The sequence below is a fragment of the Limulus polyphemus genome, unplaced genomic scaffold (assembly GCF_000517525.1).
Source record: "Limulus polyphemus unplaced genomic scaffold, Limulus_polyphemus-2.1.2 Scaffold3528, whole genome shotgun sequence".
Classification (NCBI taxonomy): Eukaryota; Metazoa; Arthropoda; class Merostomata; order Xiphosura; family Limulidae; genus Limulus; species Limulus polyphemus.
Genome location: NW_013669138.1, coordinates 15,843 through 40,795, shown reverse-complemented (window position 1 = coordinate 40,795; position 24,953 = coordinate 15,843). Strand labels below are relative to the sequence as shown.

At 33.2% G+C, this 24,953-nt stretch overlaps 1 protein-coding gene across 5 annotated transcripts in view; it reads right to left on the bottom strand.

Annotated features, from left to right (window-relative positions):
• Positions 1-24,953, bottom strand: part of LOC106469525 (tetraspanin-33-like) — a 57,782-nt gene that overhangs the window by 18,523 nt on the left and 14,306 nt on the right. For 4 of the 5 annotated variants that reach the window (XM_022398062.1, XM_022398064.1, XM_022398066.1 and 1 more), the window contains exons 2-5: positions 14,063-14,201; positions 12,498-12,686; positions 7,137-7,316; positions 3,401-3,529 (exon numbers count right to left, since the gene is read on the bottom strand). In XM_022398062.1, the coding sequence (XP_022253770.1) occupies positions 3,401-3,529; positions 7,137-7,316; positions 12,498-12,686; positions 14,063-14,137 (573 nt within the window). In that variant the 5' untranslated portion in view covers positions 14,138-14,201. Of the gene's footprint in view, positions 1-3,400; positions 3,530-7,136; positions 7,317-12,497; positions 12,687-14,062; positions 14,202-16,057; positions 16,126-24,953 lie in introns of those variants that run through there. The other variant, XM_022398067.1, reaches the window with a different exon arrangement.

Below are 24,953 nucleotides of genomic sequence, written 5' to 3'. Positions count from 1 at the left end.
TACCGAGAGTGAGGAAAACTTTATTGAATAATAGGCTATTGCTAGTGCTCCCTTGTAATTTATGCTAGCCTATAAAAAAAATACTAATAGAGTGTCCACAAGTAAATATGTAACACGTGAAGTAAACTCTCAACTCAACCTTACTAAATAATAATAATAAATGCACTATAAATAAATATTTGTGCTCCATTATCCCGAACGGAAAATTATAAACAACTTGCTGACTGGCAAAGTTAAAAAAATAATTAAATACTTAATTAATTAAAAGGAAAAACCAATAAGCAGCCAGCACAAACGAAATTGAAAGTCAACTTGAAGAGAAGTGGAAAGTAAAATTGCATAAAAATCTACAAACTGTTACCAGCAATCGAAAGAAAGAATTTTAAGAATTCTCATATAGATGTGAAAGATACAAAAATACTGCATGAAAACCTGGTGAAAGTCTGCTAAAATCATTGTAAGATATCTGAAAATTCTAGGTAAATCTGGTGCAAAACATATTCTAGGTGAACTATTGTACAATCCAAGAAACATCTATGTGAATATGCTGAAAATCTGCGTAAAATCTAAGAAAAGTCTTCTCTGTCGAGCCCCAACACTGTTTAAAATATGACAACAAACCCTCGAGTTTCTGACAGAATATAACAATGATTGGTGTCTGATAGATGAGTTGGCCAATTGGCTGAGAAGATAACGGGTGAGTCCACCCACAACTACTGATTGATTCACCATCAAGAATAGACCGGTTTGGTAATTAAAATAATACATTGTTATTCTTGTAAGAAAACTAGAAAAGAGGGTGCCTAATCCCCATTTGACCCAGTTAGCCCTTGGGGGAATGTTAAAGTTATAAAAACTCTTGGGTAACGCAATGTTGCAATTTTAGGAATTATAGTGAATAAGAAAATAATAAGTGAACTATAAGGAGTGGAAAATATATATATAGTACAGTTTAATACTACAAAAATGACACGCTGGAGAAGAAGATTTAATCAAATAAAAACTACTTAAAGTTTCTACAAATTGAGGGTTAAATGCGATTATTTTATTTTTGAGTTCTCGTGAGACAATAACATAAAAGCGACGTGTTGTAATGAGTTCTAATCCGTTTTAAACTCATGTACCCTTTTGATCATCATGATCACGTGAATACTACAAACTGCCTCATGTTCGAAAGACACATCAAGTTAATGGTAGCATCAAACATGTGTTGTTTTCTGTATAAGTAGACGCTATCTTTGGTTGCTATATACTTCTATTTTTTAAAAACATTGCTTGGGTAGCTTATGTTTAGCTTATTGTTCACAAGACAAAATACGCTCATTGGATTTTATGAAATAAGTCATGACTGACGTATGGATGATTCACTTTATTGTTTTACGTGTATATTCTATATTAACAAAACTGACAAGTCTGATAACATTTACTTAGGATATTTTGTAAAATTGTATAAAACTTTGTACAATATGACTTCTTTTCTTCCTTTCTTTTTCTTTGTGTTCAATGCGAAGGCAGTATCACTTTTTTTTTACTTTTTGTTAGAAACGTAATAGACATAAATCCTACAGTTCTGGATCGGAAGAGTCTTACAGCAGTTTCTGTAGATTGAGCGAATGCTGTAGAACATAATTTGTACAACCCACAAATATGACTGGATGCCTTAACTTAGTAAATGTTTATTCTTGTCAGAGCAGAGCGCGCCACCAAAACACTTAGTTCTGTAATAGCTCTATGGACTTTGTTGTAAAACTATGAATGTTTTTAAGCATTATTTTAATATAAAATGTGTTTAGAAAAATCTAAACACGGACGTTAAGCTTCTTTTACAAACTGCAAGTTTGTAATAGTTTATCATATTTATTGTTTTAAGAGGTTTCTCTGAATACAAGATGAGAAATGTAGTTTGTTTTAAAACAATAAAAAAGGATATTTGTCTAAAAGAAATCTTTAGACATGTTTTCGTTATCCTAACGGTGACTTATATTTTAGATGCAACATACAGTTTATTTTTAGTCTTTTACTTGAACCTACGCAACTACAACTTATACACGTGGGACGATAGAGCCAGTGAAGTGGCCAGAAACAAAGGATTATTCAATCATTTCCCATCCTTTTTTAGGTTAGGCTGCTTCCAGACGTTATGCAATTATTTTAAGCATATTATTTTTATTCATTCATCCATTGACGGAATACGAAGACCCTTTTTCATATAGCATGATAGTAAAACAATTTTCTCATCAACGATCGACTTCAATATTTCTGAAACAACTTCTATTCTCCGCCCATCAGATAAGTCTCTTAAACACTTGCCAGTTGCATTTCAGTTTTTATATTTGCCAAACAAATCCTATATTTTAATATAGTTGTTAAAATAGGCATCTTGAAACCAACCTTGTTTGATAATTATTAATAAAATCCCAAACCTTATTACAATTACGAATATATTTCTGAATGTTCTCATTTATTTTAATGAATCTATAATTACATAATTCAAAAATATTATCTATATTTCTAGAACTTTGTAGTTCCGACATTTATAATAAAACGAAAATGGAGAATTGTAGTTTTTTCACAACTGACTCCATTTCTTTTCAATAAAATGTTACATTTTTTTATTTTTCATTTTTAATAGTCAATTGTTTGAGAGAAAACTACACTATACATGCATACTTTTACACAAAAACGAGTAAGATGACAATAAGGATTAGTTCTGAATAGGCATATTTAATTCATGTTCGATACGTTCCCAATTCACTGAAGTTACATCTTACATCTTTTAGCGGAATTGTTTCTCAAGAAATCACTAGAGACCATCATTATACAAGACTATTACTCACTAAACAGTCCAGTGACTTTATCTTGACTGTAAATCAATATGGTGGGTTGAATTGGTATTCTAATTAAAGTCAAAATACTCTTTCGCTCATTGTTTAAATATGGATGTTGATAAGCGATGTTAACATGAGCTTCTCTTCAGGACTTTTTTAAATGACAATTTCAGATATGTTTGTCTTCAAAATAGTCGGAATAAATTTTACGTAAAACTACCGGTTCTTTAATTTTGTCGACAAGTCAAGCAGTGGGTGATAGTAGAAAAAATAATAATTCATATTTTGCGTTATATTTTTAAAACATACTATCAGTTTCCAGTGTTAAGTTTTACACAACCTGAGCTCACTTTATCAATATGTTGTAGTCACCATTATCCATATAATAAATATTTTCGTCCATTAATTTATTTGATAAATATGATACTTTTTTAAATAATTTAACTAAATGGAACCTAAGAACTGTTCTGAAATATAAATTTTTTGCACTCGAACACAGTTTTTGCTTTCAAAAATTGGATACTTAATTATTTAATTATTATATATCATAAATATATTCTTTCTAAACTTACCATAGTAAACTTGCAACACGAAAAAGGCACGGCACATCGTTCTGGACTTTTATTAGCCCAAGAACAGTTGAAGTATGGATTAATGGACCAATCTCTGTAACCAGCTGGGCCCACACCACAACAGTGAAGCTGCAACAAACATAAAACAGTTGGAAACGTATGGGGTATCACAACTATTTTTTATAACGATTCTTTTAACTATATTGATGCTCAAAAATTTAAACAATTCGCTAACTTGCTATTCAGAAATAGTAACGTACGACTGTTTTTTGTACTCTATTTCTGTTAACAAAATTTTTAAATATATTCAGCATTTCCATCAATTACATAAAACAAGTGTATAATAATGATATTAAAACCGTAAAAATATTGGAAATTTCAGTTGAACATTACTGTAGACAGTACAGAGAAGATTAAAACACAACAAAACTTAATTATGTTTGTATGTTACAGATTTTTTTACTCTTTCACCATAGGTAAAAGTGCAAAGAGAATCGATAATGTAGACATATAAAGAATTATTAAAGAAATTGTACTGTATTTAATATCGAATAATGGATTACGATTTACATACCTAAATTAACTATATGATGAATTAAAAAGGATTCAAAAACCCCCTAAATCTTATTTATGAATCACCATTATAAGAGGCCTAACTGTATTTCTTTGATTTGTTGACCCAAGCTGCTGAGCCTTGAGTAGGCGAAACTGAAATCCACAGCAGAGGGTACGGCCAATCAGAAAATACACTTGACACCTACGTCACAGATTCTCTTTTCAATTTTACCTTTGGCAAAAAGGAAAATAAATATGTAACATACAAATAAAATCACTAAACAGTTTGTCCGCTTTATAATATCGAATAATAAATTAGGCGTAATGGCATGTTATTATTCACACACCTAAATTAATTTAGGCTATTGTATGATGAATTAAAAGGGTTAAAAAAAACAACCCTAAAACTAGATTTTAATAACTTTATGTTTGTCGATAAAAGTTTACGTATGAAACATAGCCTTATATACATAAAACAACAAGTAAGTTTGAATTATGAAGAAAGGGTTTACAAACGAACAAGTTAATACTCTCTCTTGAGAAGAATTGTACTTTCCAAGTAGCACCATAAGCACACTATAATGTTTCCAAAAAAGACAATGAGGCAAGTTTGAGCATTAAAAGATCAAGATAATGAACACTAACACATGATATATATACTTAATAACTGTGGAACTTTGGCAATGAAAGACTATCGTTTTACAAAATAATAGGTACACCAGGACAACATAACATTAAATGTAATTCTGTCCAATATCAAGAATGTCAACATTATTCCGCTGAAGATCAATTTCCTTTGTCAGTTTATTGCATTTTGCGCAAAGCTACTCGAGGGCTATCTGCGATAGTCATCCATAATTTAGAAGTGACAGACGAAAGGGAAGGCAGCTAGTCAATACCACCCACCGCCATTCCTTGGTAACTCTTCACCAACGAAAAATGGGACTGACTGTCACATTATAACGCACAGCTGAAAAGGCGAACATGTTCAGTGATGGAATTCAAACCCGCGACCCGCAGATTGCGCGTCAAGTGTTCGACTTACAACGATTCTATAGAAAACCATAATTCAATAGACCTAACTATTCTGCATTTATTATCATTATTTCTGGTAGATCAAGTTACCTTTTAGTGCAATTTAAATTATATTTTATGACATTACAAACATAATTATTATAAAAAAATAACTTATAATATTAATGTGTAAAATGCAATGACTTTGTGATATGCAAGTATTTTAACTGTGATCTACAACTATGGCCAACTTAATCATACCCTGCTTTTTCACATATAGTTGAAATGTGCTAGTGTGTTTATAATTCATCACATACGCTACTGACAAAAATTGACAATTTCTACTACAGAATAACATTTTTGTCTAGTAATTAAATTTTTTTAACAATATCGACGTACAGATAGCTGGTAAAGATATTTTTAAATTAACTTAATCCTGCTGACAAATTATTGTTTCGATCATTTCAAGCGCAGTTTGCTTCTTTCTTTTTTTCAATAGTGTACGCCGGCATGCGTTAAAACAATATTAATATCCAAACCGATGAGATTCGATCTCATCTTCTTGTGAACCACGATAATGATCTACTAAATCTGCTATTACGTGTTTTTGATCGAAGGTAATTCAAAGTTCAAAGCACAGGATTTATTTGTTATTTTATTCTATTATAATAATCATATATCATAAATGACTATATATCGGCATACATTGAAATACTAAATCCAAAGTACAAGTTAACTTCTAAATTTAAAGTATCATTTAGCTCGGTTTCAGACCATTTGAAATTCTAATACGTAACATCCGTTATTAGTGTCTAAATTTATTTGTAGCAGAACAAAGCTTAAAACACAAGGAGTTTAATGTTATATCTTGTTAAATGAGGTAAGCATTGTTGTGTTCAAGTGCCAATAACTTCTCAAATATTACTTTATCATCATGCACACTCATGATCTGTTGGAGATGTGATAACGCGATATTCTCTATCTTTGTGTGTGTGAATAAACTACATTTGACACGGCGCCATTTCGGGTTTGAATATTTCATCGTCAATACACTGTGTAATGCTAAATACGTAAAGATTTTAACTGGTGAACTAAGTAGCACTTAGAGGAGCTCATTGGAAGTTTGCACTTAAACCTCAAGAAAAATCGATTACAGCTGGCATTCATAGGAATACACTAAATTTTAACTCTCACTAGAAAATGAAATAATGTCAGCATCTTCAATTTTTGGTATTAACTTACGTTCATCTGATATATGTCACCATGAAATGTTATCAAAATGATGGTTATGAAATGTCGTGATCAATAATTTCTATCCCAAAAATGTCAGCGTTTTTGTTAACATATTGCAATTATCGCATCTTTAATGTGTCCAATGTTGTCATGCAAACACTTGAAAACTAATATTTGATGATGCATTTCCACTAACTGAACTTTAGAAAAAGAAAAGCATATTTAGTTAACTCATTTCTACGCTAACCAGACCATTTTCAACTATATTATTAAATACATTACTTGACTTAACCCAAGTTGACCTTACTTTTATAATATTAAATTGTACGGTCAACATCATGACCTGAAGTTTTCAGTCTCTAGCACGTGATCAAAGTCGATAGACCAACGCCATATAATAAGTAAACAGAGCCGTCGCGACAGAGGTGCAGCACGTGCATTTGCACAGCGTGACAAGTTCTTGGGGGCGTAATGTGTAGAATTCCTATAATGGCAGAAGAGCCGGGATGGGGGTGGGCGGCACAGTTAGTGTTTGCACAGGGCGACAAAGCACGTCTTGCCGGCCCTGTAAGTAAAGAAATATAAAATAACATTAATCTTCATTTACTTAGCACAAAATTAAAGTGACTTGCAATAATTATAAAACAATCAGCGTCGCGATCTATTAGTCCACTCACAAACATGAACTGAACTTATTATAACTTATAAGTTACTCTGAGTCATGAGTTAACTGATTAGCAACTTCACCAGGTAAAGGAAAAACAGTCTGTATACCATCTCTAAATAGGTCCTTGCCCTTTATGTACTTTCGGACATTGAAAGAATTTTTTTTTTTTTTTGAAATGCAAAAATTATTTTCTATTTAGGTTCTCATTTTCCATGATTCTACGCTTAACGTTTCTTACATAAGTCACACATGCTAGTTGTTACTTACAGAGCTTTGAACGTAGTTGACAAGGTGCTCCAGTTCTGAATCCTCTCGGTACATGACCAGGGCATGGCGCAGGAGGGGCTCGGGGCTGATGTTCAGATTTATGTCTGTGTACATCACTAGTACCACGAGAGACCCGATTGATAATAGTATCAGCACTAGCAGCACAAGGGTAATAACGTACTGTAGAAGAAAAAAGGCTAATATTAGAAAGCACGGTAATATCTTCAAAGTTTTAGTGAGATTTTACTATAATATTTTCTTTAAATAGTAATAAATAAAATGTTTTAATAACTTTCATGACTTTACTAAGGTTTCTCCCTTAGATACGACTTTGTTTTTGTTTTTTTTTTCGTTATTTTAAAATTTCACTAAATATAAAAACATGCGGAAACAACTGGTACATGATTTCCTCTGAGTTAAGTGGTTCATTAACTCGAAGCTTCTATAATGCTTTAGAGACAAACCACACTTTCTTTTCGTCAGTGTTTAAACTAATAAATTGATGTGCTCTTTAAACCACCGAGTTAAGTAAAGGAATATATAAATATATATAAAAAGACTAATGTTTGTATTTTAGTTGAATTTCGCGAAAAGCAACTCGAAAGCTTTCTGTGCTAGCCGTCTTTAACTTAGATAAGGCGGATAATCAACACCACCCACCGCCAACTCTTTACCAACGAAAAATGGAATTGATCGTCACGTTAGAACGCCTCATGGTTGAAAGGACAAGCATGTCAGGTGACCGTAATCGAACCTGCAAATTGCGAGTCAAGCGCTCTAACCACCAAGCCAAGCTATTATACAATATCAAATTTTTAATATATCGGTAAACAACTCAAAATAACGTATATTTTTACATCTGCAAATGTAAGCATTTTCAGGTGACGTTGAATCTATCTTTTCATTAGAAAATTACGTACAGTTTCTTTGTTTTATAATTTTCGTGAAAGTTACACACAGGACTATATAGGCAATTTTGAGCTAGTCAACAACATCAACTGCAAACACTTGCGCTACACTTGTTTGACCGACTCTATAAGCGCACACACACGGCCCCAAATAGAGTAGTGCATTTTTGAAGCAATGTGACATAGAACATGAATGTTCAGATTCACTGTCTAAGCCCGTTAATCACTCGGCCACACCCATCTCATTACATACAGAACTAAAGCTAAGTTAGGTGGTTAGACAGTTATTTATCAGTGTAAGACTAGAGGGAAGGCACTAGTCATTACTACCCACCGCCAACTCTTGGGCTACTCTTTTACCAACGTCACATTATAACGCCCCCCCCCCCGGCTGAAAGGGCGAACATGTTTGGTGAGACGGGGATTCGAACCCGCGACCCTTAGATTGCGACTCTAGTGCCCCTTTTTGAAGCAATAAGTCTAACGTTAATTGATAATACTATACTATGGATGTTCCAACGAGAAATATAATTTCTCCAGGTTTGAATCTACTTTAACTATGGCGCTACCAATCAGAAAGTGAGATACACTGATGAGGACGATTAAACGTATTATTGTTCTTTATGGGTTTTACAGATAAAAATGGAAATTAATTTACAATGATTATGGACAAACTTACAGATCGAAGAACAATTGGTACATTTTTTTGCAATCCTTCAAAATTATCCCCGAAACAAATATGCGTCACGCAAAACACCAAATGAACATCAAATTTCTGCCTGACGGAACTAAATGGAGATGTTAAAAATGTTCCTGTAATGAATTACATTCAATTAGGAAGAGAACCTGGTTAGAAGGAACAACACTCCCTCTGAAAAATATAATTATATCTATATATTGCTGGTCCAAATAATACACATGCATCAAATTTTGCAAAGGTGAACTACAACAATTATTTGAGAGAGGTGGTAGACTTTTATCTGTGTGAATTCATTTGGCGTCATAGAAACCGAAATGAAGATATGTTTAAGAAAATTATGTGATATTTCCAAGTTCAAGTGTTAATTTCAGTACTATCTTATCATTTCTCCGAAGAAATAGACATATTTTTGAATTCAGCGTATGAAACTGTATTAGAATAACGTTTATTAAGATAAAAATTTAACAGTTCATCAAACGGAAAAGCGCCGAATATTATTTCAAGAGCAGCCAAATGGAAGAATATCATAAACAGAATTATAGATGTTGTCCTTTTCTTGGGGGAGAGAGGTAGCCTTTCATGGATCGTCACAAAGGATTGGTGCACCTGATAATGATAATTTTTTAGGAATAATTGAGCCGCTCAGTCATTACGATCTAGTTCTCATGTAGAGAGAATTGTAGAACCTCAGCAAGCAGGTTACCGTCTTCAAGCCCAATACTTGTCAGGTGAGTCCAAAAATGAATTCATAGCAACTTATGCTCAGCATGTAAGTCAGATTATTTTAGAAGAAAGACTTGTAGCAAAATACTTCGGTATCATAGTAGATGCAACACCTGATTCATCTAATCTAGAACAAACAACTTTTATCCTGAGGTATGTTCTTCCTTTCTCATTCAAAGAAAGGTTTCCAAGAGTTGTTGATCGCAATAAGAAGGCCGGGGTTAATATATTACGTGATTGCTTAGTTGATCATGAAATACCAATAATGGATTGCAGAGTTCAAGAATATGACAATGGATCCAACATGGCTGGTGAATATAATGGGGCTCAAGCTTTATTGCTCAAAGTTAATTCCCTGACTAAATTCTCACCGTGTGCTTGTCATAGTCTCAATCATTGTGGAGTACAAGAAGCAGAAAGTTGCATAGAGGCTCAGACATTCTTTGGAATAGATCAAAAGCTTTATAATCTATTTGGTTGTAGCCCACAGCGATGGAGCATTCTTCTCAAGAATATAGGCTGTTCTCTTCATGGACTTTCGGGAATACGAAGGATAGACAGAGTGGATAGTATCAGGCCTTTTGCATCTCATCTTCCTGGGATTCTGGATGCACCATCAGAAATTCTCAAACTCAATATTACATCTTAAACAAGAAGTGACGTCAAATTTATAACTGACTATGTGCAGTCATTTTCTCTCTTCTTGCATCTTGACGGAAGAAATCTGGTTAAATGTACTTGTGATCATCGATCAGCACAATCAAGTATTGCAGGCCCGCAAAGCTATCATTGATAGTTAAGTGAAAGCCTGTTGACTAATCTAAAAGCACTGCGTGAACACTGGAGGTCAATTCTTAATGTAGCTAAATTGGTTGCAATTCATTTAAAATTCTTTAATAAAATTGTTTGGAATTAAGTACAAAGCTATACAATAAACTATCCGTGCTCTGCCCATCACGGGTATCGAAACCCAGTTTCTAGCGTTTTAAGTCAGCAGACATTCCGCTGTGTCACTGGGTGGGGGGGGGGCTCTTTAATCAGAGATTTTTGAGATTTCCTTTTAGGCAGCAACGTGTTTGTGTGTTAGTGCATTTGTCAATTGTATGGTGATAGAATTAATCTGTGATTCCTTAAAAAAAATGTTTAGCCCATTTTCATCTGAGTAGCTTGTTGAAATGTCATTAATAGTGACTAGGACATATATTCAAGTTGTTTGTTATGTATACAACGAATAAAAACAAACATAATAAAACAATGATTAAACATACCGATAGTGGTTCAAAATAGGAATCGCAAAGAATTGCACAAAACTCTAATAGACCGTTCGGAAAAAGAACCTTAAATTAAACTGGAAACATTTAAAAATTCACAAAAAATTAGACTAACGAGGAAAACAAAATCCGTTCAAAACAGCCCGATTGTAATTCTTCTTTTTATTATTTTCTTGCCAGCTTAAAAAAAAACACAAAAAAAAACGGCTTGGTATATTGCACTTAAACCTTCTTTTGTAGAATCTATATAAATATAATAGCACTGTCTGTTGTATGTCCATGTAACTACTTCGCAGGGTGTGGATGGATCTTCACCAAAATTGGTATGGAGGTTCATTAGGTCCATGTGAGGGGTACATACAAATTTTCAGTTTTGCAGTTTTTATGGGCGTTTTTAACACTTCTTCTCCCTCTGCAGATGGATCTTCACTAAATTTGGTAAGGAGGTTCATTGGGTCCATGGGGAGATACATACAAATTTTCAGTTTTGCAGTTTTTATGGGCGTTTTTAACACTTCTTCTCCCTCTGCAGATGGATCTTCACTAAATTTGGTATGGAGGTTCATTGGGTCCATGGGGAGATACATACAAATTTTCAGTTTTGCGGTTTTATTGGCATTTTCTTACCACTACCTCACCTCCTATGAAAGAACCTTCACCAGATATGATGTAAAAGTTCATTGGGTCTATGGAGAGACACAAACAAATTTTCAGTTTTGCATTTTTGGTTTTGCGGTTTTTATGGGCGTTTTGTGTTTTCGCGTTTTTTTACCACTACCTCGCCCCCTGTTGATGGATCTTCACCAAATTTGGCAAGAAGGTTTGTTGAGTACACGGGGAGATACACACAAATTTCAAGTTTTGCGGTTTTTATGACCGTTTTTGCATTTTTTACCACTACTTCTACCCCTGTTGATGGATCTTCACCAAATTCGGCATGAAGATTTTTGAGTCCATGCGGAGATATGTGGAAATTTGCTGTTTCACATTTTGTGTTATGCAGTTTTATGAACATTTTTGCGTTTTTTTACAATTACATATAAGGGAAGCAACTTTTCATTTCCTAAGATAACCTTTCGTTAATCATGAATTTACATAACTTCCGTTAGTTGTTTACAAATATCTAGTGTACCTTTAAAAAGCTTAAGTACAGAGTGAAACTGGAATTATCAGCCAATAGCAGATGAACATTTGATGACTATAACATGTAGATGCTCAATGCTTTGTACACTATAAAAACAGTGTCTTTAAGGAGCCAACCCCTATATTACGTATGAAATGAAAACAGTATAAGCTAGACTACTAACTATGCATATTGTCATTACAATGTATACAGTTACCTACCATATCAAGTAATCTTTTGCCCTTAGTTGAGCATAAATAAGCCAGCGAACAAGATAAATTAAAAATTGGGAATTTAAAAACCTGCAAATAGGGGATCATAAAAAACGTAAGGAAACAAGGCTGGAGATACTGTAGACATTATTTACTCAAACTATAAACTCCTATTTCGGCTCCATTCTGTTACCTAGAATTACAGTTGGTGGAGTCAGAATAGGGATTTGTGGTTTGAATAAATTATGTCTACAGTATTTCCAGCCTTGTTTCCTTACTTTTTTATTTGTCAGTTTTCAAATTCCCAATTTTTTTATTTATCTTATAAAACAATGGCTAATACACTATCTCTCGTAAACCTAATGCCTCGTTAAGGTTATGTAGAGACATGCCCCGGCAATGATCCAGTGCTATCTATTCTTACCGTTTTTAAAAGGCACGCATTCTCCCTCAGCGCCCCCACACATCCAGAAGTGGCTGTAAAAAACACTGCTGTTCCAACAAGCATCATTGCAATAGCCGGATCAAGTATGACGTGAAACACGTGTCTCACTGGTTGCATGTTGTCGACGTAAACATAGAGTCCCATGGCTACCATCGCTACTCCTAGTACCTGGGAAACAAAGAGCATTGTTGAAAGGACAACAACCCGATTTATTTTCTTTGTCTGACAACTGTGTTAAGTATTGTCTATGAAAAATACGCGTTTTAAATATAGATTATGAGCCACATCACAAGGTTCTCGTCATTGAGATGGTACGTAATATTTATGGTCCAAAAAGAAAGAATAAACTGACTAAGATTGAGAATTAGGGAACGCGGCAGCTCTTTTATATATCGTTTTATATCATAATTGTAACCAAACTGCAATGAAACAGTGACAAAATAAATTAATAATACAACAGAGCAATCACTTTATTTATGTCTTATGTCGAACATAATGAAATAATCTACAATGTTGGACAGTAATAGTGTAAAACTGTGAATCAATAAAGTGGCATTGCAGTAAGAAGTTACTTTGAATATTGAGTCTTTTACTCACTCCACATTTAACATCGTAAAATGTATCGTAAGTTATAAGGAGAAAGTTTTAAACGTAAGTATTGATTGGGATACTAGAAATATCTATACAATTATTTTTATTTATGTTTTAATTTTGAGTATGTGTTCGATTGTTTAGAGAACAGTTTATTTAAGTATAATAAATTATTCATACATTTAGACCAACAAATTTGTTACAGCTATAATCGCAAAACTGTTTAATATTTTGGGTGTATTTGTTTGATATTCTCGATTTAGAAAAAGTGATCGTGCTCTCACCTTTGATAAAATTAGTCTCCTGTGAAGAACAAATAGCGTACATAAAGTATAATAACTCCTTAAGGAGAAACTTTGGTGAAGTAATTAATCTGTTACACTTTAAACACTCAAAACTGAACCTTACATACAAACCTTTTTTTAATAGAAATTTTAATGTAAAGAAATATTCTAGTTAGTTCAATAAATCATATGAAACGTGTATTTTTATGGAGTTCATTTACTAGATAATTTACTCCACATAAATATTGTTTGATACACTTCCGCATAGTTATTAAAGAATTCATATTGCCCTATATACATTTGCTTTTTATAGTTACGGTTGTTACGGTTATTCTCTTGTTTATTTTCAGCTTGGACGCTGCTGTGTTCTCTTGAACTATAATAGTTTTTAAACATTTATTAAAATCACGTGCGAGGTCACTGCGAACAGTCTATGAGAGGTTCAATTTAATGTCATTCTAATGAATATTATAACAGTTAACACTAGTAATTCGATAACTAGAAAGTCCACTTGTGATAAATTCAATCATTCTGACTGCAAAAATCTATTTCTTTAATTTGGTCTTAACTTGTTTACTACATTAGAACCATCTTACTATTACAAAATAATCAAGACTCAGATATATAATATTTAGTAATTACGAATATATATATACTTTGAAAACTTACCCAGTAAGTGAAATTCATCGAAAACAACGTGTATTTGATCAAGACTGTCGTATTCCTTCTACAGCTTGTTGTCATGATGATTTTCCTCAAGCTCACCAAGGGGCTTCAACGATATTAGCTAGTAAAGAAAATCGTTGCTCTAAAAAGAAAAGGGCATGTAATTATAATAATATTACATACAGCACAGTTTGAAAACAATAGATTCAAATTTTAAACTGTGCATGCCACTAATGAATAATATACAATTATTCAGAACTGTCAATCAAACAGTATTCAGCATAAACACATATCGGTATGGTTACCTATTTGGAATTGTCAGATATATCTTATTCGTTTCTGATAATAGAAACCATAAAATCCAATACACACAAAACTATACAAAGGCATGTATGGCATCAGTATGATAACACACTCGCTTACATATCCTACAACACCTCATCACCTCATGGCTAAATTTTTGGTTTCTTCGTTGCCCTTATATTATCATCTGGTGTTACAAGTTTGACGTGAGTATGGAAGTAAAGAAACGATAACACCGAGCATTATAAAAAAATAAAGATGCTCCAGTGTTATTCAATACCCAGTTAATAAATTATTTTAATAATTTCTCGTTAGCTTTAAGTTTTATTTATTTGATTTTTTACTTTACAAACTTCAGCAGGTTAAACATTAACTTTCCTGTTTCTTCTTAGCATATACAGAATATAAATAAAGTATGGATAAACTTTATTATGAGTTGTATCTCTTTTATTGTTTTTGAACAGGTCATTATGGATGATAAAACATTTACGAAATATATACAAAATACTTCTATTTCGCATTCAAATGACCTACATATACAGTCTTCACTAATAGACGATATTATGTTAAGGTATCAGTATAACAACAGAAACCTGAACACATCTCTCTACTGAACAACAACAAGGTATAATTTTCATCGAAACAAAACAGCGTGAAACGAGATCACCAATAAACATCTTAAAGAGCACGTTAGAGCGAAATTATTAAACCAGGAGAGCGCGTAACCAAAAACCTATACAAAGTTTCGTCGCACCAGGAATACATGTAAGAAAAATACTAAATTCAATTCTGTAATTCTGAAAAAACATCAGAATGAAACTAATTCACACATTTATAAAACAGAACGGTACTTTAAAATTAAACTGACCATGTGTACTAAGAAAATACAGTGCATACTTCCACCAAACAATAATAATAATAATATCAACAAGAAAATATATTATACACTTCCAATAAACAGGATTAATATCAACAAGAAAGCTATAGTACACACTTCCACCAAATAAGGTTAATATGAACAAAAAATCTATAGTACACACTTCCATCAAACAAAGTTAATATCAACAATAAACCATAATATACACTTTCATCCAATATAAAAAATAACAACTATATAACATACTATCACCAAACAAATAAGAATAATATCAACAAAAAAATATATCACACACACATTCATGAAAACATCACTGCATGTGACAAGCACACTGTGACACACTATCTCATTTTTGCATTTAACATGCAACATGAAACTTTCTGTAGACATTCTGGAACATAGTGTAACAAGAAATAAGTTATAAGTGTACCAAAGATATGTTATAACGCAAAGTATAAAAAAACATGTTTGCACAAAGTGTTAGTGAGAGATACGAATCACTTCAGATTATCTTCTAATAGTTCGTAACACACCTTCCCAGAACACTTCTAATAAACTGTCAGCCACTCGACCACATCAAACTTGTATGTCATGAAAGAAAAACAGCAGTAGAAAATACTTGAGTGAGGAAGCACGTTATGCTAATATAATTACAAAGAAGACAGACCAATATTTTTCGAAACATGTAGTATGTTCCACCATCAATAAAACTCTTCCTTATGCTTATAATTCGTTGTTTGTCTACCTATTATTAACAGTAGAAAATATTAGTAAACTATAATTTAATCAAAATGATAAATAGTTATACACATCCTTACTGAATCAAACCACTAATGTAGGAATACTACTGTCTCTGAAATACACAGTTGTCACATAACTACTGGTCTGTGTTATGTAAATTTAAACACAAACTATTAGTTAGATAGAAGACGTTGACTCTCTATATATTCTCAAATGAACAACTGCATAATATATATATATATATATATATACACAGAAATGTTTACATCGTTGTGCAAATGTGTCAAGATACACCACACCTAACCATCCGTTTTTTCTCCGGGCAAGTATACTTTATTATTCATGCTCAGCAAGCAAATAAGTAGACAATAATTTCTTTGTCTGTGACAGGCCAACCTGATATCCGTGTTACTCATACTGAAAAGGTGCTACTTTGTCCCTGAAAGTGTATGTTTTTTTTTGCACACACTTTGTCAAGTTGAAGATTTTGTCGTGTTTGATTGACCTCGTCACACACAGCAACGACAGTTATGACGAAAATTTCTTAAATTTAAGGGTATATGAAATTTAACAAAACATTATTTTTGGTATTGAACATATTGATATTTCTTTATATTATGTATGTTCCTTTTATGTTGACGAAGTGCATAGTAGTTTCTATTCTGCCCATATATTTTATCAATACTTCTTGGTATTTGTTCAATGAAAATATTACTGACTTCTTTATAGATTATTTAGATGAGGTGAAACAAACTTCATGTTTTAGTTATATTTAACTGGGGTTTTATTGACAATATTCAAGTTTGAGAATTTTATTTCACCTTATTCCTATTTTCTTGAATGATAAAGTAGTCTAGCTCTGGTACCTCGAGATTTTGGGTTTTGTTGTTTTAAGGATTCCACGCTTTAATTTTCCCCACTGGTTCAGCGGTAAGTCTGAAGACTAATAACGCTAAAAATCGGGTTTCAATACCCGCAATGGACACAACAGATAGCCTATTTGTGAATTTTTCTGTTTAACAACAAAAAACAAAATATATGCCCTAATAATAATTTAAAACAAAGATAACGGTTATAATCACATTAAATATAACAAAGCTACATGACTGTTGACCTCAAAAATAAAATTATAAGGAGATTTCTTTCTTAAACCAAATAATAACAATATCAAGCCGTCACCTTCTAAACTTTATCAAAAGCTTATTGAAAATCTAAATACAACTAGTCCACACCTTTTCCATCGTCCAGATAATAAGTGATATTCTCGAAAAAGATAACAGGTTAGTAAGGCAAAATTTCCTTTTAATGAATACATTTTGACTTTGTTTTATACTATCAAATTATCTAAATAATTTTGTAAACCTTCTTTTATCAGACTCTCTCGCATTTTTTCCACTATAGAAGTTAGACTAACTGGCCAATAATTTCCAGGGAAGTTTTAACACCCCATTTAAATACATAGGAGTAACATGAGCAAGTTTCCACTCTACAAGGTTCCTACCCATTGTCTATTCTTCTATTTTAAAAAAACGAAAAAGAGAGGCTCACATATCTCATCTTTGCCCTCTTTTAAAACTCTAGAGAAAGCATTATCTTGTATCAATGCTGTAACTATTTTAGCCCCCCAGTGGCACAGCGGTATGCCTGCGGACTTACAACGCTAGAAACCGGGTTTCGATACCCGTGGTGGACAGAGCACAGATAGCCCATTGTGCAGCTTTGTGCTTAATTCCAAACAAACAAACAACCTACTTTTAATTTCTTAATTTTCTATTTACAGCCAATCCCAATATTTCCCATAAACTGCTGAGGCCAGGAATATCGCTAATATCATCTCTTGTAAAACAGAGAAGATAAACATTTAAAAGCTCAGTCATATTATGGTATTCAACAAAAATATTGCCATCAGCAACCTTTAAGACCCAATTCCCATTTTAACTGTTTGCTTATCTTTAAGATATTTAAAAGTATTTTTGCTGTTAGCTTAATATTATCAGTTAAGAGTTTTTAGAAGCTCTTTTTGAATTTCATAATTTATTTTTAACCAAATCCCTAGCTTTCCAACATTTTTCTAAATCTGCCAGCCTATCTGCCAATTTAAGTGAATTTAAACTTCTTAGATTTGTTGCATTTATCCTCAATATTCTCCTTTATGTCTTTAGTAAGTCAATTAGGTTTAATATTCCCTGTTCTTAAGAACATATCTATTTTGATTTAAAAGCAATATATCTTTAAAAATTTCCCTAATCTGTTTCACATCACTTTTTAACTCATTATCCTAATTCACCAATAACAAATCGTTTTCCATTACTTCAACATTGGCTTTCTGGAAATTAGGAACTAAAGTGTCATTTTTTTTATCTCAAAATTATGCAATGATCATTCTTCTCCAAGTGTTCCCCACTTCAATTTTTGCAGCCATATCCTCAATAGTGACCAACAATAAGTCTAAAATGCATCACTTAGTTATTTCTCTGTTTGTTATAGAAAAACCTTAATCACTATAAGAAATCTCTCTCATTGTTTAACTAAATGCAATCCTAATCAATGTAACTGGAATTGAAGTCTCTCGTAATTTATGAATCAGTATTCTTGTACAGTACTTATGATAACTCCCAATTAAAACTTTTAACCGCTGAAACTCCAGACAATATAATTTCAAGTGGTGCCTAACACTAGCAAAACATTTTTCCTTACCGTGAAAACTACCCTATAATCCCATCTAGCCCTCCTGCTGTTCTAAGCATCATATCCTTGATAATATTTTATTTTAGCCTCCAATCTGCTAAGTAATTCATTCCCCCATTTATTGTGCTGATGAAGGGTGATCTATTGATTGGCAGTTTGTATGAAATACAACTATCTGTAAAATGAAACACACAAAAAAGATAGAGTGTATACTGAGATAACCCCCAAATATTAAAAAAAACTATTAAATGTAATGAATTGCATAAGACGATATGTACTGTGATAATTGATTTATTGTAAACGACTGATATAAATAGCGTTTCGATTGAGACTTTGTGAATTGTATTCCCAGCTAACCCGTGGAACTTTGGTATTGAGCAAAAGGTCTTGTCTGCAGTGGCGCACAAGATGTGCGATCGAGATGCTATTATGTTTCTTCTTATTTTAAACCTGTAGTATAGGGCCAGTAAAGAAGAATATGTAAAAGCTATTATCAGCCTGTCGTTTTCTGAATTTCGTGCAAAGCTACTCTAGTTTTATATTTGCATTAGCCTTCTAGAGAGAAGGCAGCTAGTTAGCACCATCCTCCACGTACCCTTGGCCTACTCTAAACGAATAATGAGATTTGACTATAATTCTGTTATGAAGTTAGGTATATGGAATACTGGTTGGAGTTCAGAGAAGTGAGAAAGCGGCCGGTTTTTGGTTAGTCTCTAAGGAATTGGGGGATTATAGCATTCTAATTCATTAGACAATGATTGGAATGAGCGGCCGTCTCTCAAAGATCAGTGATAAGGAGAAAACAAGACCCCTCCCCCCACTCTATGTTTGTTAAACGTTATAATCCGACATACAAGAAACAGATGCAAGTTCAACGAGAAAGATACGTGTTCAGCGGGGGTTTGGGAAAGGACTATAAAAGAAAGAGTTCAACCAAAAGAGCGGGAAGTGTGAGAGAGAATGAATAAACCGAGAAAGGCGAAGGAAGAAAGTAATGTTCTACCAGTGATAAACAAGACCTATTTTAAATATATGTATTATTGATTACATTAATTACGTTTACATTGGTATGACTCAGTTCCTGATAAAAAAGAAGTACAACCTAAATAACGTTGAAGGGGATAAGAAAGGAAAGCAAAGTGTAAGTATATCACGATTGTAAGAAAGTGGTGTCGAAACGATCTATGTATATAATACACTCTTATAATGAAATTCATTACCTGAAAGAATGGATCGTGTTTTGTCCAGTAAAGAAGAATTATAAATATATAATTAGTTGGGTTTTTTTTTACATTACCACAATATATCTACTTACTCTCAATGTTGGCTTGTTTTGATACTAGATTCACTTAACGTTGATACACTAGTAAATAAGTAGTATTAATAATACTACCTCCTGTGTCATTACGCTTCGCATAACGTGTACACTCTGTTTCTGATTTTTATAACAATACATACTTCTTGCAGATACTTGGCAAAAAATCCAAAATGTACGTTACTCCAACATTTGATTACATACTTATTTAAATAGTAGACCACATCTACTGAGACATGAATTTCTTGTGGTCATTGTTGCATTTCCTATTGTATATGATTTTCCGTGGGGGGAAAACGCAATTTTATGATGACAGAAAATGGTATTTATTTTCTTTTAAATAGAACACTGGGTATTTTCTGGCAGCCTCACGCCTTTCCTCTGTGTAATTAGGTTTCAGTTTGATTTTAAATGTGTGCTAAAGAGAATTAGAATAATTTCCTTAAAACTTCAATAAAGTAAATCCCAAGTATTTTGATTATACATACAACGCAAAGTTTATGCGGCTTAGGTTTACAAGTTATACCCAGTTTCTTGAATTAGTCGTTCATTACAATCTCAGACCAACCAGTTATTGAATATTTTTACTTGTTATATACATAGTTATCTAATTTTAGTTGAAATATAGTCATTTATGGGATCGATTACTCGTGCTTTTCGTAACTGCTTTATTTTTGTTCGAACGAATAAAGGTAGGATACGGTTCTATAAATCAATTATCCGTTATTCTCTATTTAAAATGACAATCTACACTCACCAACACACACACACACACATACCAGTAAAAATATTTGGTAATGTTCGGCTTATAAAGAACTGTTCTAAATGGGGATTTTGGCCGCCCTCTTCCACTATTTTGAGCCGTCACTAGTACCACTGAATCAATTTATCTGATGCAAAGTTACTTGGTTTACACGCGGCATTAAACGTAACTTTCGTTTCGCATCGACAAAACGTATTTTGTGTCCGACAGTCAGTTGCGGCGTTAAGCGATGTTTGAAGGAATACTTCCCTATTTATTCCTACCATTCTGCTATTTCTTTTTGTCCAGCGATTTCCTCTTCACTGTTTCCACTCTAATCATTATACAATAATCTTATCAAATATTTATGCAGTTTTAAACCTTTTCATATCCGTGTTCCGGTGTCTTTGGACCTCACCCCCAGAGTCGCCCATGCAGTAACTTAGGAGGATACATTATCTAGTTCATTTGAAAAAATCTTATATAATAAGCCGTAATGGATTCGACAAAGGTTAATAACCTTATAATGGCAGGAAGTCTCAACAGAAATGACAGCGCTTTTAAAAGTTAATGAACCCGACAAGAAAGATTGCTTTACGGTTCCAGAACCTGCCAGAGAAAGGCTCTTCTAAAGTTAATGTTTAAGAATAAACTCCATCGTGCATCCATTACGACAGATGTATGGCAATAATCTAAACAGCGTAACAATTTCCTTCAGATCCAAATGAAACCAGTTATATTAATTAGCCATTTAAAATTAAAGACATATATTTAGGGTGGAAAAATCAAGCATAGTTTCTGAAGCATGGGTCGAGTGCATACTCAGGAAAAAAAGTCATTTAATACAACAATACATGTTCTCATATCCTTACTTTTCTTGTTCCTAACATGTCAAGCTTTACGACGACCGTTAGACCCGTTTTAAGTGGTTTGTTTACGGTAGTTTCATCGATATTCATGCATGAAAGTATTCTATTCACGTTCGTTTTCCTACCATAATCACTTTACATTAAAATTGTATTAAACGATGAAGGAAACTAAACATTTGACACACGGACTTTTCATGTGGTGAATTTATAGCACCTTTTTTACAACTAAAATAACAACAACACATATATTGTTTCTTTTGTAAACATTAAAGAAGTTTCGATAATTTTCCTGTAATATGTGTTCAATATGATGGGAACAAGTTGTAATGCAAAATAGTTGGTTTGTTTTAAATTTCTTGCAAAGTTACACGAGAGATACATGCGCTATCTGTCCCTAGTTTAGCATATAAAACTAGTCATCACCACCCACCGCCAACTTTCGGGCTACTCTTTTACCAACGAATAGGGGGATTGGCCGTTATATTATAACGCACTCACGGGGTGAGACGGGGATTCGAACACGCGACTCGCAGATTGTGAATCGAGGGCCCTAACCACCTGGCCATGCCAGGCCCGCAAAATAATACGAATCAGTTGACATTTCTTTCAGTCCCCCGGTGGGACAGTGGTAAGTTTACAGATTTACAACGCTGTAATCCGGCGTTCGATTCCTTGCGGTGGATATAGCAGTTAGCTCAATGTGGTTTTGCTATAAAATAAGCAACTAATCAATTTTTATGATTATTTTTATTTGCGAAAGCAGTAGCCACTCTTCAGAGAAAAGCCAGCCAGTAGAGTATTTTTACTTATTTTACATTATCACTAACAGCCAAACACAGAGATGATTACGAAAGAGTATAAATACGGAGCTGTTCAGAAGTTTTGGAGAAGGAGATAAGTTTGAAAAACGTGGTTCTCCAAATCAGCTTTGTCAGCTTTATCTGACTAAGGTGGAACGTTTGCAGATATAATAAAGTTGTAAACATGTTTAATGGTTTAAAGCGACGCACTAAGAACTAGAATTAAGCTCAGATATTCCAAGCATGGTCCATGTTCATGCGTATTTATATAAAGTCCTACACATGACCCTACGGAATACACTGAACCTTCCTGTTTATGTTTATTTTACTGTACCTTGGCATAATGTTTCATATGAGAAGGTCAGACTGGGCGTGTACACTGACCTCAGCAGCTTTTCTATGAAAAATTAGTTTGAGTTGCTGCAGTTATTTCTGTTTGTAGCACCAAATGTAGTAGACGAACTATAATTATACCAAAGTTTTCTCAATGTATTTTGTGTGTCTGTAGAAACTATATCAACATTCACATATACTTCACATTCAGTGCTCTAACACATATCATTAACACAAAGCGCGAAAAACCTTTCTTAAACAATTAAAATATCAGACCAGGAAGTCAAACATATACAACAGCAGCAAACTGCATGATGCTTTTCAATTTATTTAACAGATTAAACTGAAACACTGTTATCAACTACACTTCTATAACTAGTTATTTTTGGCCTCGGTTGCTTAATATATAGCATCTGATAGTACAAAATATGAATAATAAAAATTAGCATAAATGTTTCGAGTAACATTTCTTACTTATGAAACCTAATAAGACCCACAGGCAGTTCATTCACTGTGCTTCAAATTCGTGACAAACAAAACCTCCGTCTGGGCTGTTTGTGCGGTTTAGAACTTGTTTATTATCATGTTACACTGATTTAATTCTAGTAACATAACGAGGGCATAGTTTGCTGCCAATACCAAAAACAAAGCTATGCTAATTCGAATAATATGCACACTATCATAGTTGGAAGGAATGATGTTTATTTAAATTAAACAGAAGCTAGATATTTAAGAACTCTCTATAAGAAATCCTAATATGATGAACTTTCTAACTTTAAGATGTATTAATGATTTGTGCTAATGAGATTTTTAACAAGTCAGCAGAATCTGTTTTCAAATTCTTGTGACTAGAAAAGATTAGCAAGTCATGAACGCTTAACATGTCAGTCAGGGGATTCATTGTATCTATTTTAGCGCAAAGCTATACAATGGAAGACTATCTGCGCTGTGCCCCCCCCCCCATCTCAAGATGGAATCCCGAATTTTAGCGCTATAAGCATTGAGTCACCAAAGGAACACAGGTTTTGTATCTCGAATGGCGTTGACTTTGACTCAGGAGGTTCATATCTCGCATGATTTAGTTTAGAGCCAAGGGATTCATATTTCATGCAGTCTTGGTTTTCGTCTAGGACAAGTCCACTAGGCAAGAATCAAGATAATCTGTTCCAAGTTTTACACTAAGATTTTGTAGTTTTGTTTGAAATTATATTAAATAATACCCAAGTCAAAGGTAATGGATATTTCCAACAATTATAATTATCATGAAGAGTTTCTTTACATTTTTTATTTAATATACTAATTATTTAATAACTTGTGTGTGTGTGTGTGTTATTGTGAAGCTTGCAAGTCTTCATTACTGTTAAGTACAACTACACTTGAAACTTTATCTGTGTTTCGGGATAGATCAAATTTACAATGTTTAGATCACAAATTTATATTTCATATTTATTGAAAAAATATATAAACCTACCATAGATTGAATTGCTCAAACACAAAAGGAAGTAATCAACCATAACACGTATGCGTGGCATATGTTGTGAAATGTTTCCTTTTTATGTCCATCAAATTTATTTGGATTATACTTATTCCTATCAGAATTTGACTCATCAATGTAAACATAACAAATTGCTGTTTATTACTGATAATCAATAACACATAGATTTAGAAACAGGTTTTGTTTTTTACTGGCAGCGTGTTGCTTTCTTTGCCCCTCTCGGTTTAATCTCCTGGTCTTTTTATTTTCTTTAAAGCCCTGTCTTTTATATATTCCTTCTTCAAACCCACAGCGAACCACTCCCTATCTCTCTGACCTTCAACCTATTTCCCATAAATTGCATTATAAAGTTTCGTAAATATATGGGGTTTTCTAGTCTTCATACACCTGAACTTAAAAAGATAGCCACTATACCCTCTCACTTCATTCATTTTCTAGCGATCCAGAGTGTCCTTAGAGATTGGCGAAAGACTGGCTGCTTTCTTGCCTCTTTCAATTTCAACTGATGTTACCTTACACCTAACTTCAAAACACATCTTCCCCTTTTCCTGAATACATCCAATAATATTGATTTTATTCAATCTCGGCTGTTTCTATTCAACCTGGATGTTCTCCAAAGCTCCGAAATTATCGGGGTATTATCACTCTACTTTAGAAACTGTTTCGAACTACTTAGGACTAGTACTTTTAAGGAACGTACGTAATTAATAGTTTTTTTACCTTATTACTAT